Source organism: Nothoprocta perdicaria, unplaced genomic scaffold (assembly GCF_003342845.1).
Source record: "Nothoprocta perdicaria isolate Ctin4 unplaced genomic scaffold, notPer1 scaffold_31, whole genome shotgun sequence".
In the NCBI taxonomy this organism is placed as follows: domain Eukaryota; kingdom Metazoa; phylum Chordata; class Aves; order Tinamiformes; family Tinamidae; genus Nothoprocta; species Nothoprocta perdicaria.
Window position 1 is genome coordinate 1,429,302 of NW_020455544.1, and position 14,061 is coordinate 1,443,362.

Sequence of the window (14,061 nt, forward strand, 5' to 3'; positions counted from 1 at the left end):
TCATTTGAGTAGGCATGTCATAAAAAAATTTTGTATCAAGTCATAATCAAGGTAAAGTGGAAATGCATGCATAATAGCAGGTGATTGAGGTAGGGGCTATGTTAGTAAGATATGACTTGAGTTTCCTTTTGGTGATGATATAAATTAATGCTAGGTTTTTTAAAAAAGTGAAAAAATAACATTTTCTAACTATATAAAAAGCTTTGCTATAAAAAGTGTTGCTTTTAAATCTCTATGTTTAAAAAATAAGAAGTATGAACTTAGAAAACTGCACATATATAAGCTAACAATGTTCAAGATGAAATAAATATCCACCAGCAATAGTATAGTAAAGCTAAGATTTTTGGGGGTGCAGCACCCTACTTGTGCCATTTGGAGGTTTCAGATACCTTTGTTGTCTGAAAATCATTTGAGATGTCCTTCAGGGCCAGCAATCCACAAAGGCAGAGTTGCCTCTGGCCCTCCACCCTTCTTTTTCGCTCTCCTCATAAGTCAACAGTGGCTGCAGATGAAGACGTTTAGTTTCCAAGAACAAAATCCTGCTCAAAATTATTGTGTTAGGTTGGTATTGCTCATCATTATAAGCCAATTCTTACTCGAGGGGTATTGACTATTGTAAACCAGTATTTTTTTTTCCAATATACTCCTCTTCAGTTTTCAGATTTTATATTATTCTGTTGGTCTAGAYGACAGACAAAACTTGCTGGAGTGTTTTGGTGCACAGCTGAAGTCTCCGCAATCTGGAAGCGTTACCTTTATTTCCTCCCAGGCCATATAGCCCTAATCTGGAATACTCCCTCTTTTTTCTAGATTCTTGTAGGCATTTTCTGATGAAAGTGGGAGATGAGAGACATAATTTCCATTGGTGATTTGTGTGTGTGCATGTGGGATTTTCTTATTGTTTATATTTTTAGGTTAATAAATTATAACTGTAGTATATAATTAAGGTGTAGTTTTATGTTAATGATTGTGCATCAAACTCATTGGCCCAGARCACAACAGTGTGAACATTCCTTGTCCCCTGCTAGAGAAAATCTTACCGGAGAGAAGACTGGAATCAGTCCATCCCTGTCCATATTCAAATCTACATGTACTGCCCACCGTGTTGATGTGGTTTTCCTTCAGTAAGAGCACTTTGCCAGGACCAACTCTGAACTGGAGGCAAAGAAGTGAAAGTCAAGAAGGAARGTAGAAGAAAAAAACCCATACAGATACACAATGAACAAGGCAGATCTAGAATGCTGCCTTTTAAAGCACACTTTTACCTATAATTGTTATGTGGCATTTAGATTCCACAGTAATAGGCACCTTAGAAAAATCCTAAAATAGACGTGGTACAGAATTTTGTTAATCTCTTCTGGAGACAAATTATAACACTTGCATAACTGCGGATTTTGGCCTTTCTTCCCCCAAATCTGTTCAGCATCTTGGCACTTCATTCTGGTATCATAGCATGATTTCCAAGGGCTCTGAGAATATCGAAAACGAAGCTGAATAAATGAATGGTCTTGTCAAGGCAGGCAGCAAGAATTGTTCACGAGACCTTCACTATATTTATCTAAACACATACTCAGTTGGGATATGTTATTAGCTCCTTGAGAGAAGGAATATTTTCTGATCTTGTTCTGAAGCAGCAGAAAGCAACAGAAAGGGGCAGTATAATTTTTCAAACTATGCTGTTGCTCCTGGTAAGCAGGTGGGGATTAAATTTACCTCAGAGCAACACAAGCATCAGTCAGATTTTGGCTAATTGGTATCTTTGGAGCATGCACATATCTTCCTGAGCAATTGGTGGAAGAATAGGCTGTGAGATCATAGATATATGTTCCAAGAAAACAACGGGATRTTATTCTGAGCACTTGGAAGGAGATGGGGAAGAGAAACATATGGCCAAAAACAATATCTATAAATGTTCCTTGTTCTGCTGTATAGATATAATGCAGAAATGGGTGAACTAGCTCATCTAGCAGTGGAAGAGAAGTTTGGCATAATCAACGCTTACTGAAGCAGAATGGTATGACAGAAAATGAAGAAATGCAAGATGAAGCTTAACAGAAAGTAGATGCAGGGGCACACAGGTAACATGATGCTCAACTGCAGGAACTTTATGTTTCTATTTCTTGAGGAGAGGGACCAGGTAGTGAGATCTTAGACTAATACTCCTGTGTAGTGTTAAGAGAGTTATAATCACCCTCCTGATTTGAGAGAAGCTGTAAATTATGTAATTGCGGGATTAAAAAAGATGCCCTGAAAAAAGTAACCAGGTATCCCCGAGTGATTTGCTCTTCCCTCTTTCTTCTCTCCACCTAGTAGTCTGTCAGAAAACTGAATGAGTATTCACAATACTTTTTGGTGAATCATAGAACAGGTTATTTTTAAAACATCTGTACTGTATTCTGGGAAGGAGGTTGACTGTGTTTCATGGGAGTTTTCTCATTTAGTTTTGCTCAAACTAACCTTGAAAAATAATGGGAGGCTCTTGTGACTCCGTTGCTTCACCTCAGTTGAAGGGAGGTAGTACAAACATGTACAACTTTTTAACAAGTTAATATCTGTGCCTGATTTTCAGACTCATACAAGTGACTTAGAATATCTACTTTTTAAACTCATCACTTTTTACATATGAGACAGGACTAAGATAGGAAATGCACTGATGTCTCAAAGCCTCTAAAGAAACCATTTTCTGAATGGCTCATCCAGCCATGCAAAGAAGATTTCTTACCTTCACTTTTAATCAAAGCAAGGAAGCAGTTTCAAAAAGAAAATACTATGTAAATAATGTATGTGTCCTGAGGGGAAGTATCATATCAATACTAGCACTGTAGTACTAAACTTCTGAAAGTGCAGTATTTTTAAGATGAGGGAGCTTGTCAGAAAAAGCACTAAATGAAAAGGCAGAGAACGTACAATAGGTGGCAGATGAAGACCTCTCAAATACTGGGAAGATATCTGGGTATCATTGTAGGCAAATCATTGAAAATGTTTTCTTGACATGTGCAACAGTGGTTAAAGAGTACATTAGAATATTTGAATGAATGTCTGTAGAATGGAATAGAACTAACACTGAAAGTACTACAATATTACTATACAAATACATGATGTGCTCTCACTTAAGATGTGATACTTGGTTCTAGTTGTGCATCAAAAGAATATATCAAAAACAGGAGATTTTAAAAAGATGATAATGAAAATGATTAGTGGGATGACAAGAACATTCTTTGAAGAAAGAAACTGAATGCAATGGAAGTACTAGGGCCAGAAACGTGATCAAAATAATGTGTGTGATAGACATAATAATATGACAATATGAAGGTAGCAAGTGAAACTGAAAGAAGCTCCCCCTTTCTTTTTTTAACCAATAGATATTTTGTCCCCCAATTCTTGAACTAGTGCTGAATCTTATAAGCAGTGTGTAGATCCGTAAAAATTTACTTGTGTACTTCATATCGAAAATGTACAGGAAAAAGAAACCATAGAAAAAAAACCATAAAATACCTTTTGAGGCTGGGAAGATTGTAGGATAAAATAAAGAGGATGCAAGTGCTTTGCAGTCAGGGAGAATATTCACAGCTATGTGAAACAGACTCTAGGAGTCCTTCATGCTTTTTGGTGCGAGTCAACTGTAGTTCTTTGGGATTTTGGAGAACTTTCTTTATGAACAGCTTATGCATTCCAGTTCATTGCAGCATAGTTCAGAATGTTCCAGATTTAGCAACAGCAAGGCTTTGACGGGTACTTTGGAGAAATCCTGTTAGTTGCCTTCCTGTCTCCTCCTGCCTGTGGCTCTTGCTGTTGCAGGGGAATAGGGTTGGCTGTCCTTGCAGGAGCTTCTCCTTCCTTCCTTGCAGTAACCGTGTCACCAGTAGAAGAAGCCTAGTTGACTCTAGGACGGCTGTTGGTGTGGGCAGCATTAGCACAGCATGCAAGCTGTTCCTTGTCTCGCAGAGGAAGCAGGCAGCTTTTTGAACTGTAATGTTGTGTGGCTTAGATCTCCCCTGTGGGCCTCCACAGAGCTCAGTGGAGCTTCTTGCTTCTTTTTTTGCCTTGAGTATTCCCTGAGTACTTTTCATTGAAGATGGTTGGCTCTTTTAGATGCTGTTGAATAAAAAAAACAGAATACAGTTTTTCTTTAAAGGGACTTTGCTTCTTAGTTTGTATTGCTAATAATGTTTATATATTTTTAAATAAGTATTATTATTTAATCTCAATAATTTAAAAATTCTTATAGTGGGACTGGTTTCAGAATGTCAGAGGTTAAATATCAGATTTGAAGTTATTTCATACATTATTCATGTAGATCTAAAACTATACTTTTTAAAGCTTTAAATTTTTCTTTCTGAGTTTTGTCATTCCATGGCTGCAAGTTATAAACATACTTTTATAATGAGAAATCTGTTGGTGACCTTGCTGTTGTCTTTGGACAGGAGAGCAGTTGAGATCAGATGAATCGGTCCTCATCCATTCTCAAAATCCATTCTCATGCAAAGGTGGCATGGCATGCTCCGGGGAAGAGAAAGTGGGCWCCCACACAGACTTGGCCACTTGACTGAAGCAGCGACAGCTTTTGGAAGCTTATTGGTGGCCTCTAGAAGAGGTGCTTAAACATGTACAGGGAAATGATGGTTGGAGATCCTGGAGAGAAACTCTGGCACACAGAGCCTCAGTAGGTGTAAGATATAAAGTTGCTATGGTGAAGGGTGCTTACTACCATTAATGCATCTCAGTACTCTTTGGGAAGAAAATTGCTTCCATACTGCCATGCTTACAGACCATCCTGTTTCCAATAGTGTGGATAGATGATCTTGTTGGCATTTTCATTGTAATGTGTTAATATTTATAATTTATGGTGCTGCTATTCATCTACAAGGTTGCTGCTTTAAARCTGTCTTAGGTTAACATTAGCTTCTATTTTTTTTGTTGTTGTTGTTGCCAATTGCAGTTTTAAGGTCCCGGAATTACTTGCTTGTAAATGTCATGTTTATACATGCAGGGAATGCCATTCTGCGAAGATATTGGCCAATGGGAATTCTCTCTTGCTATTTATTTAGTACCTAATCTCTGGGCCTTTGAAGATCCACTGGAAGAGAAATCTACGGAAATCTGTTTTCACTGAATACAGAGGCCTTAAAGGAAGATCTCCCTCTTAGTAGGCCTGAGTTCAGGTCTTGTGTATGTTGCAAKTGGATCTGGGAATACTGGATATGAGCTTGTAACTGAATTCATCTTACTGTATACAGAATGAATGAGGCTAAATGTGAAACTTCCTCCAACCTGGAATTTGCCACAGTTGTGTTTGGGAAATGCTACACCTACCCCAGGGTCAGCAGGTTCTGTTCCAGGATTATCAGGGTCTAGTCTCAGCTCTGCAGAAAGACAGCAAGTACTGAAAGCCTTAGGTAGAGCCAGGCGTTCCTGGCGCTCTGCTGTAAAGCTGAGCTTTCATTAGAGCTGTGACTCTCAGGTTTTTTGGACTTCCAGGCTATGGCAGCGAGCCTTGAAACCCTGGCCCAGCTGGCTGCTTTTGAGCCAAGCCCCAGAAGGGGAGGTAGAGAGGCACTCAGCACGGGGGAGGACTCATGCCCAATTTGTCAAGAGTTGCTTGAACCCCTTGTGTGATTCAGATAAAATATTTTGGGTTCAACAAATTGCCATTCCCCCAAAGAAACCTGTCTCTCTGAAATGTTGCCAACCAACTCAAGTTACAAGAGAAAATGAATGTATGGAGCTCGGTTTCTGTTTGCCCTAATCATGTATTCGACAATTAGTAAGGAACGAATGTATGTATTCGGCAGTCTTTCTACAGGAAGTAGTCCCAAGGGCTACTGTCTGGATTTAAAGTGTGTTAATGACACTATGGAGAAGGAAGCTCTCTTCAGTRTTAGCTGCTAGTACTGTGTTAACCAAGATATGGTGTAATTATATATTAATGTTGTATATGACATATTAGTATATGTGTCTGTTCATATAGCTAGAATGTAAACCATTACAAATGGATGGATGGACAGCGTTCCTTTTAAAAGGTAATCAGGATGAAGCCAGAGGTTACTAGGTGGTATTACGTTGGAATACATGTTCTGTATGAGGAAGAGTTTGCAGTCAAAATGTGAGAACAGTACAATAAACTTTGGTTATTAATTGACTGAAAGTAGCATATGACAAAAATATCTCTCATTGGTGTTTTATTGTAACAGAACTGTAATTTTCTGGTAGACTTAATTTGCAACAAAATGTTTTAATAGCAATTATATTTTCTTTGCAACAAAATGTTTCAATAGCTCCTTGGTATTGTCAGCTGCTGTATTTTTGCCCTAATGATACATTACATTAGCAGTAATGGATATTACTGCTCAGGTTGGGGTTTTGATGGGTTGCTCCAAACATTGGTGTTTATGAGGTTGCACAGAAGGATTAACAGGACATATAATAGATGTAGATACAGTAGATAAGGGCTGCGTTTTTTTGTTTTGCTTGTTTTCTTTCTGTTTCCCCACTTTCAAGGAAGTGTCTAGTTAGAGCTTGGAGGTCTTTGTATGCTGTGACAGGTCATCAAGAGCAGTTTATAAGGGCTCTTTCACCAAAGAGCCCTTCTTCATTTCCATACTGCAGAAACAAGATGTAGCTGATTGTTTTTTCTTTTCAGTCAAGTCTGATGTTTATGTTCTTTGATTTCTCTGTGAAAGAATCCTACTATTCCTAGTATCTGACTCCTTTCCAAGTGCTCATAATGAAGAGTTCATTCGTTAGCTGACTTTTCTTTTTAAAATGGGTGTGTAAAGCATAGAGCTGAGTTTTTTGTAATACTTGTGAACTGTTTTACTTAATACATGCTTTTATCTTTCACCTTTTGAACCAGGTCCATCAGCATCAGGACAGAGGTGAGACCTTTCAATGCCAGCTATGCCCTTTTACCTCCTCACGCCACTTCAGCCTGAAACTTCATATGCGTTGCCATCAGCATTTCCTCAGGACAGAATCCAAAGTGAAGGAGGAAATACCAGAAACAGAGGTGAAGGCGTCAGCACAGCTAAGTAGTGACTCCTSCTCTGCACCACAGAGGGAAGGAGGTGGACCTGACCTCCTGGGATCATCGGCTGTGTCTAAAACGCCTGACGTGGCCGGGCAGCCTAGTGGAGGCATTCCGCCTTTGCTAGTGAAAGAAGAGCCCAAAGATGACACCGGCATCACAGTCTCACCTTTTGCTCTTAGTACTGTTGATAGAGTCCCCAACAACACCAAGCTGAAGGACTCCCCCGACTTTGTGGCAAACACAGCATCGGCACTATTCAGTCAAGACATCTCTGTCAAGATGGCATCAGATTTTCTCATGAAGCTGTCAGGTAATCAAGAAGCTCAGAATCAGAGTGGCAGCATCAGCTATTCCTTTTCAGGTTAAGAAGCCTTAGGTCTGCTGTATTGTAAAATGGCAGAGAGAAACGATTGCAACTTCTTTACTTATCTCTTCTTGTTTCTTTTGATGAGTGGGGTGCATAGTCGAGGAAAGAGGGCAAGTGGGGAGAGAAGACAGGGATATTACTAATTTTAAAAACTGCGATTGAGAGTGAGAACTTGTTTTTCAGGTTTTGTTCTTCATAGGACTTGCCAAGCAAATTGCCAATTGGATGTGTTTTTGAATACCTGTTCCAGTTCAAAATCACCAAGAGTCACAAATTCCCAGCATTTTGGAAAATTCAGTCCTTAACTTCTCTGCCTTTGCCCATCTGTTTGATAGGATCAGTAACGTATTGCTGGCTTTCTTTTCACAGGAGCACGTGAGGCCAATATTCAATGCTTTTGAAGTATGAAATTGTGTTACTGAATTTCTCAGTTATTATCATTCAAAACAATGGTAATGATAGAGATTCTAGAGCAACTTTTGTCACATTATTACTGTGAGAATCATATGAATATGTGAAAATCTGAAGACGTGATTAGGGAGAATCTACTATTTCAGCTCTGGGGACATCCTGGGGAGATGTTCTGTACTGAATGTTTTCACAATTGACCTTTATCTTTACAGAGGAAGAAGGCAGGAAAAGTTTCACTAAAAGAAACTTCTGCTTTGCAAGGAGTTGTAAGTCCCTATAGTAGTTTTCAGGCTCTGGAGATAAAAAATACCTTTTTAAATAAAACATGATTGGTCAACATTATCCCTTAAGTGGAATGTAGGTTGCATTCCAACCAGGAAAAAGAATAAAGCAGGAAGCAGGAAATAGTATAAGCAGGAAGTAAAACAGCTTAGGACTAATGGTTTGTTGTGGGGGTTAGAAGAAGTCACAGAAGCCTCCCTCTTTTAAAACAATCTATTGGCATAATTTATTATTACGACCAAAAAGTGCAGCAGGAGAGAGACCCTGCTTTGGTTTACATGACTTAGTTTTTTTAATTGAGTTTCACATTTGAAATCTACATGAAACCCCATTAATGTTGTCTGGCAGTTGTCCCGTATGTGTTGTCATTCTGATGTCTGTTTAAAATTAGTATTGCCTAAGTACCTGTTGTGGACTAAGGAACTCTGCACATCTGCTGTGCTGAATGGTAGATGGTGGTGCTCATGAAGCCCGGGGATAGCACAAAGGGGAGCAGAACGTGAGAGGGGAAAAAAACCTGAAAGCTGAAAAAACACCCAACATTTTAATCTGCTGTTTTTCTTGTAGCAATTGATGGGGAGCTCTTTACAGTTTGGCCAGCGGTCATGTTTTCAATGTCTGATCTATTGGCATCAGAAAAAGAATACAAATGTACTTTATTCATGCAAAAGGCCTATGGAGTTATTTTATGGTGACTTACTAAAGGTCTTGAAACCTGACTTGTATGCACTGTTACCTAGCAACATGTTATAAAGTCACTGGGGGAGTGAGATCTATCTGTAATTTTGTATGTGTGCATACTTGGATGGAAATGTACTGCCAGTCACCAAGTTTACCACACAAGGAAAGCAATGTTAAAAGGAAAGGAATTTCTTTTCTCCTGAGATTTATGTTGTGTTACATATATTTAGCTCATACTTTTCTCCATACATTGTGCATACATTTAGAGTAGAAGTAAAAGTAATTCCCTTTTAGTAAGTTGGGTAAGTAATAGAGGTGTTTGTTTTTCCAATTGCTTACTGAGCTGAACCAAATCCCTTTGATTTATTATGATGCTCTCTCATTAGACCCATCAGAACTTACATTACTGGCCTTACCTTTTCAGTGAGATAAATCTTTTGAAGTCTGAAATTGTATACGCCGGTTGTAACAGCCAACACAGATTTGTCGTGACCAAATTATATCAAAACAATCTAATTTCCTGTTGTKACAGGCCTTGTGGCTAAGAAAGAAGCAGCAGACAGATACATAGACTTCTAGAATTTGGCATTTATTCCTATTGAATATTGATGGCTAAAATGAACAGTTATTTTTGCTTGCCAGTGTTCATTGCCCCTCCTCTTCTTGGTTAGTTTCAACTCATATGTCTCATGTTTCATAGGAAACCTTGGGGCCCATTGATTTTCGTTTCTGGGCAGTTTCAGCCTCTTCTTTTTCCAAATGTCTGACTCAGAGGCTTTTCTTCGTTCATTCCCAGGAGTTAAATATCATCCCAGAGCAGAAGTTTGAAACTGGTATGTTTAGAGAGGAAGACAGTTCAAAATTGGTGTTTTTGATGATTATCAATTCAAAATCAGATGAATTTTATTGTGTAATTCAGTATGTGTGTAAATGAAGTGGAGAACAGATGTTTGGAAAGTAGTACTTTGAAGGAAGTTCACAGTCAGAAGAATGTATTGATTGAGGTTTCTCAGGGATCTGTATTTTGATTACCATTGCTTTCAATTTTCATGTATCATGTAGTTACTGGAATAGTAACATCAAACTTAGAGCCTGTGAGTACTTCAAGACAATATCAAGATTCAAAATAACGAGTATTTGCAGAAATGATCTGGAGAAAGAAAGCGCAGCTTTTCAACAGACAACTGTTGAAAACAAAAAAGCAAAATCAGGAAGAACTAACTAGGTAGTGATGTTGAAGAAAAACAACAGGAATAACAGTGTCATACCATTGCTAAAAGGACAGTCACTGTACTTTAGAAGAAGAAGCCTAAGGAGAGTCATTAACAAGCCTTCCAGGGCATCAGAAAAGTTTGTTGGGACAAATTTGTTGGTGATTCATAGTGATTAGGACAAACAATGAGAACATTATATTGTTGTAAGGTTTAAGTTGGCATTAGAAAGATCTTTACAAAAGCTGAGGTCTTGAACATCTAGAGTTCAGAGAAATTGTGGCATCACCACTAMTGCAGGTTTTTGAAACAGCTTAGATATTTATCTGTCAGATATGGTTGAATCCATGTTGGTCAGGAAGGTGGTTTGAGTTTATCTCAACCAGTGACATCACAAAAATTTGCCAGAAGTTTCAGCTGGACAACAATGAAAAGCAACCTGTAAAGAAGCAAAGCAGAGTTTAAAAAAAAAAAAAAATCCCCAAATGTTCATTTAGGCTTGAATTCAACTTTGTCGTAAATGAATTGTATCAACACGGCTCAAGATGGCCTCTGAACTTTTTTTTCAGCAAGGTTTAGGGATCTTTGGRTTTAAAGAGATTGAGAAATATTATTGTAAATGACCTTTGACATCCTTTCAACCTTATTTTTTTATGATTCCGTGTAATTGCTTGCCAAAATGATTGTTTTTATTGCATGCTTTCTGAAATAAGGTGTAGGGCAAATAACCAAATGTAAATCTAAAAATGGGAACAAACCCCGAAATCCTTTCCAGATTCCATTCTCTCAGTCTGTAATAGCTTCAGGTAGGGATGCTATTAAAATCAGAAGCAATTTRAATGGGGTCATACGGAGACTTGTTTAAATTTGGAAAGGGTTATGGTTTATAAAGACTATTTACTGATGACTCTGTACATGTAACCTTCAGTTAGAAGAACGTTTTAGCATGGACATATTTCTACCTTCAAACCTTCCCCCTCTTGTTTCAGTAAGGCTACTCATGTACTTGAGGTTGTCCAAATACTTTGCTGGATCAGAGCTTTGCCAGAATGTTTTCTTCTCCTAATACATTAATTTGACATTGAAGCTTTGTAACGGCATTCACATCGTAATTTCCAGAGTATTTGCTTTTTCTGTTTTAAAGTGCTAGATGTAGTAGAACACATAAAAATTTTGAGGCCCTGCCAGTCCCTTCCAGTCCCTTCCCTTGATTTCTTCTGTATTAAAGAATGTCTTTCACAGTGATCCAAATTGCCATGGCCAGTGTAGTATAGTGAAATTATTACTGTGTTATGTGCAGTGCTTACTTTTTGTAACGTTCTAAAATAAATGAATCCCATTGAAATGAATGTAATTCCTGCRCTATTGATCTCTGAGGAATTCTGTGAGCAAACAGTAATTGTAAAGCATTCTTCATTCCCGGCCTCTCTCCCTCACCTCTCTGGGTTTGCCAAATGCATTGCTCTGGGAAGCACAGCTCTTCATCTTGGCATGTTGTGCATTATCAGCTGTGCCCTGCCTCTGCAGCTCTTTTTATGTTCCCCAAGTTATTCACCTGGAAAAGCTTTAATATAGCAATGGGGGAAGGGAGGCAGCCGGGCAGCTGGGCACATAGGGCTGCCTGGGCTAGATCAAGGAGCAGCTCTGACTTCTCTAGGTTTAATCATGTCTGATGACGCCATCATGCTAGGAGCCTAACTTTTGCATTGCAGAAAATAATGCTACCATGGGATTTTGGGGGCTATCTAGAGAACTTGGACTTTACATTCATGTTTTCTTATCTGATGCCATTAGTGAAACAACACAATAGTAAATCATGTGACAGCTACATAGAAAATATTAGTATATAAGCTAAGTAATCAGATTATCTGTTCTCTTTGGCTCTAGATAATTACTACACTCCTTAAAGGTGAAGCAAGCGCTTTGAATGTTGCAGTGCTTGCCATTGGTAGTGCTGAATTGGTTGGCTTGAAGACTCTTTAGACTGCTATTTAAAAAAATAAAAGCATGCCCAATTAAATTATCATAATTGATGTATTTGTGTAGCAAGTTCCAAAGACTGCCTATATTTAGTATTCATAATTTGTGCCAGAATGTAAAATTTCAATTAGAATATGTAAGCACATAGGCCTGGCAATTATTCAACCATATCCTTAAATTAAAAGTAGTATGAATTCCATAATGCTGCTGTCAGTGTAAATACTCCTGATGTCATTAGGATCTCTTTCAAGCATCTCTCCAGATCCACATTTTTGCTATTTCTGTATGGACTTTGAATTTAAAGTAAAACCAAAAGAGGGCAACAGCACAGCTAATTTAAACTTGGGCAAGTAAAGGTTTTTACTAATCTTTGTTGCTGGTATATCAAACCCTTATCTTCCCTGATCAGAAAATGATGGTCTTATTTCCAAGAAATTCCTGGCATCTTTAAAAATCATACCTGTCATATTTGGCACCTTACAGAAATACAGAGAACTTAACAAATAAAGCAAGAGTGGAATCTGTTCTAATTTAAAATGCAGTACAACAAACTGCTTTTTTTTGTGTGTATTCAACCCAGTACTACATAAAAGAAGATATGAATGTATTTCTGTACCTACAATCTAGTTTAATAGCTACACAAACTCTCATTTTCAGGAACAGCTGGAATGATGTCTCTTTTGCTTCCCTGATTACACCATTACTCCCAGCAGAAGTTTTAGCTCCAGAGCCTTTCTGTGAGATCTATGCMAGTAGGAATTGAAGGCATTGTTAGTTCACTCCTCTCAGACTGGCTTTATTTATTTGTTTTCTTAAACAAATAGAAAGGCCATGCTAGTAGCCTTTCTTTCCCTCTCGTCTTCTGTTTCTTTGTAGAGAAAAGAAATTTCCGTATGGCAAACAGGTCTTTCCTATCAGAAACAATTTTTCCTGTGTGCGTTTCACTATCCTTGCCCTCTTTACTCCTGCTGCCCCGGAGGTTTACCTATTCTGCTGTTGTTTTGATTTTTATCTGGAAAGAAGATGGTTTTAGCAGATGTTACAGCCTAGCGTTTAGCGAGCGGGTTTTGAGCTGTATTTAGGCATTCTGGCAAGTTTGTACCTCTTACTTCCTTCTTGAATGTCCTCAAGTAAGTTGTTGTCTCCGTGCAGAACGGCAACATTCACCTGCACTTTTAAATGTTTAGGGCAAAGATCGTAGAAAACTTGAATCTTATCCTTTTTTGGCCATAGCTTGCTTCATGAGTGTGATGCCCAGCATGCAGGAATGTCCTCAAATGCTAGAGAACTGATCTGTGAGAGGTCTTTGGTGCCTTCTGGCTTGTACAGTTCACGATTTCCTTCTTGGACGTTAAAGCTCACAGCATCGTTCTGTTGCTCTAAGTCCAGTCAGATCCCGGATAAAGCACTGTCCTTTCTTCCTAAGGAACAAGTTCTACTATTGTCCTCTTTCTGTGGTGGGTCTGAGGAGAAGCAGAAAGGGAAATTTTCCTGCAAGGTCTCAAGGAGATCAGTTCAGTTTGCAATGTGTTTTCCAGGGCATCCTCACTTCTTCCTTTTCCTTCAGCCAGGAGAGGCCTGCTCTCACTGCCCTTTGTAGCTGTGCTTGGGCATCACTTACAAAATAGCCTGGCACTGTTGCAGTGTGCTGTGGCATTAGCAATCTTTATCACAGCTACATTCAACCCACAGTCCATACGTGTTAGTTCTCAGGGCCTCCTGTTCTGCAGAAACATTTTTGTCATGGATTCTTTTTATTTTCCTGTTTTCTTTTGCTTAGCTAAGACAGATGGAACAGTGACCAGCTCTTTGATATTTGTAACTTATAACATTGAGCTTGGCTTGAAGCAGTCAGCCCGTTTCCCCCTCTTTCAATTATAAACATTTTGAGCATTTAGAAACCCTCAGTAAGTGAACTGCTGCAGTCAGCAGCTTCCATCAAAACATTTCAGATTAGTGGCAGATGCCCAAGGCTTTTCTTGTGGCATTTGGCAGTTCGAGGAAAGTGTTACAACTTTCATGTCCCGCTTTTGCCAAATGGATCAAACGATCCCATTTTCCAGGAAGATAAAAATCACCCCAATCTGGAATCTTTGATCTTT

At 38.7% G+C, this 14,061-nt stretch overlaps 1 protein-coding gene across 1 annotated transcript in view; it reads left to right on the forward strand.

Annotated features, from left to right (window-relative positions):
- The window catches only part of ZNF827 (zinc finger protein 827), an 88,117-nt gene that overhangs the window by 23,850 nt on the left and 50,206 nt on the right, over positions 1-14,061 (forward strand). Inside the window, exon 4 of the mRNA XM_026042600.1 lies at positions 6,854-7,337. Within this exon, the coding sequence (XP_025898385.1) occupies positions 6,854-7,337 (484 nt within the window). The remainder of the gene's footprint in view (positions 1-6,853; positions 7,338-14,061) is intronic.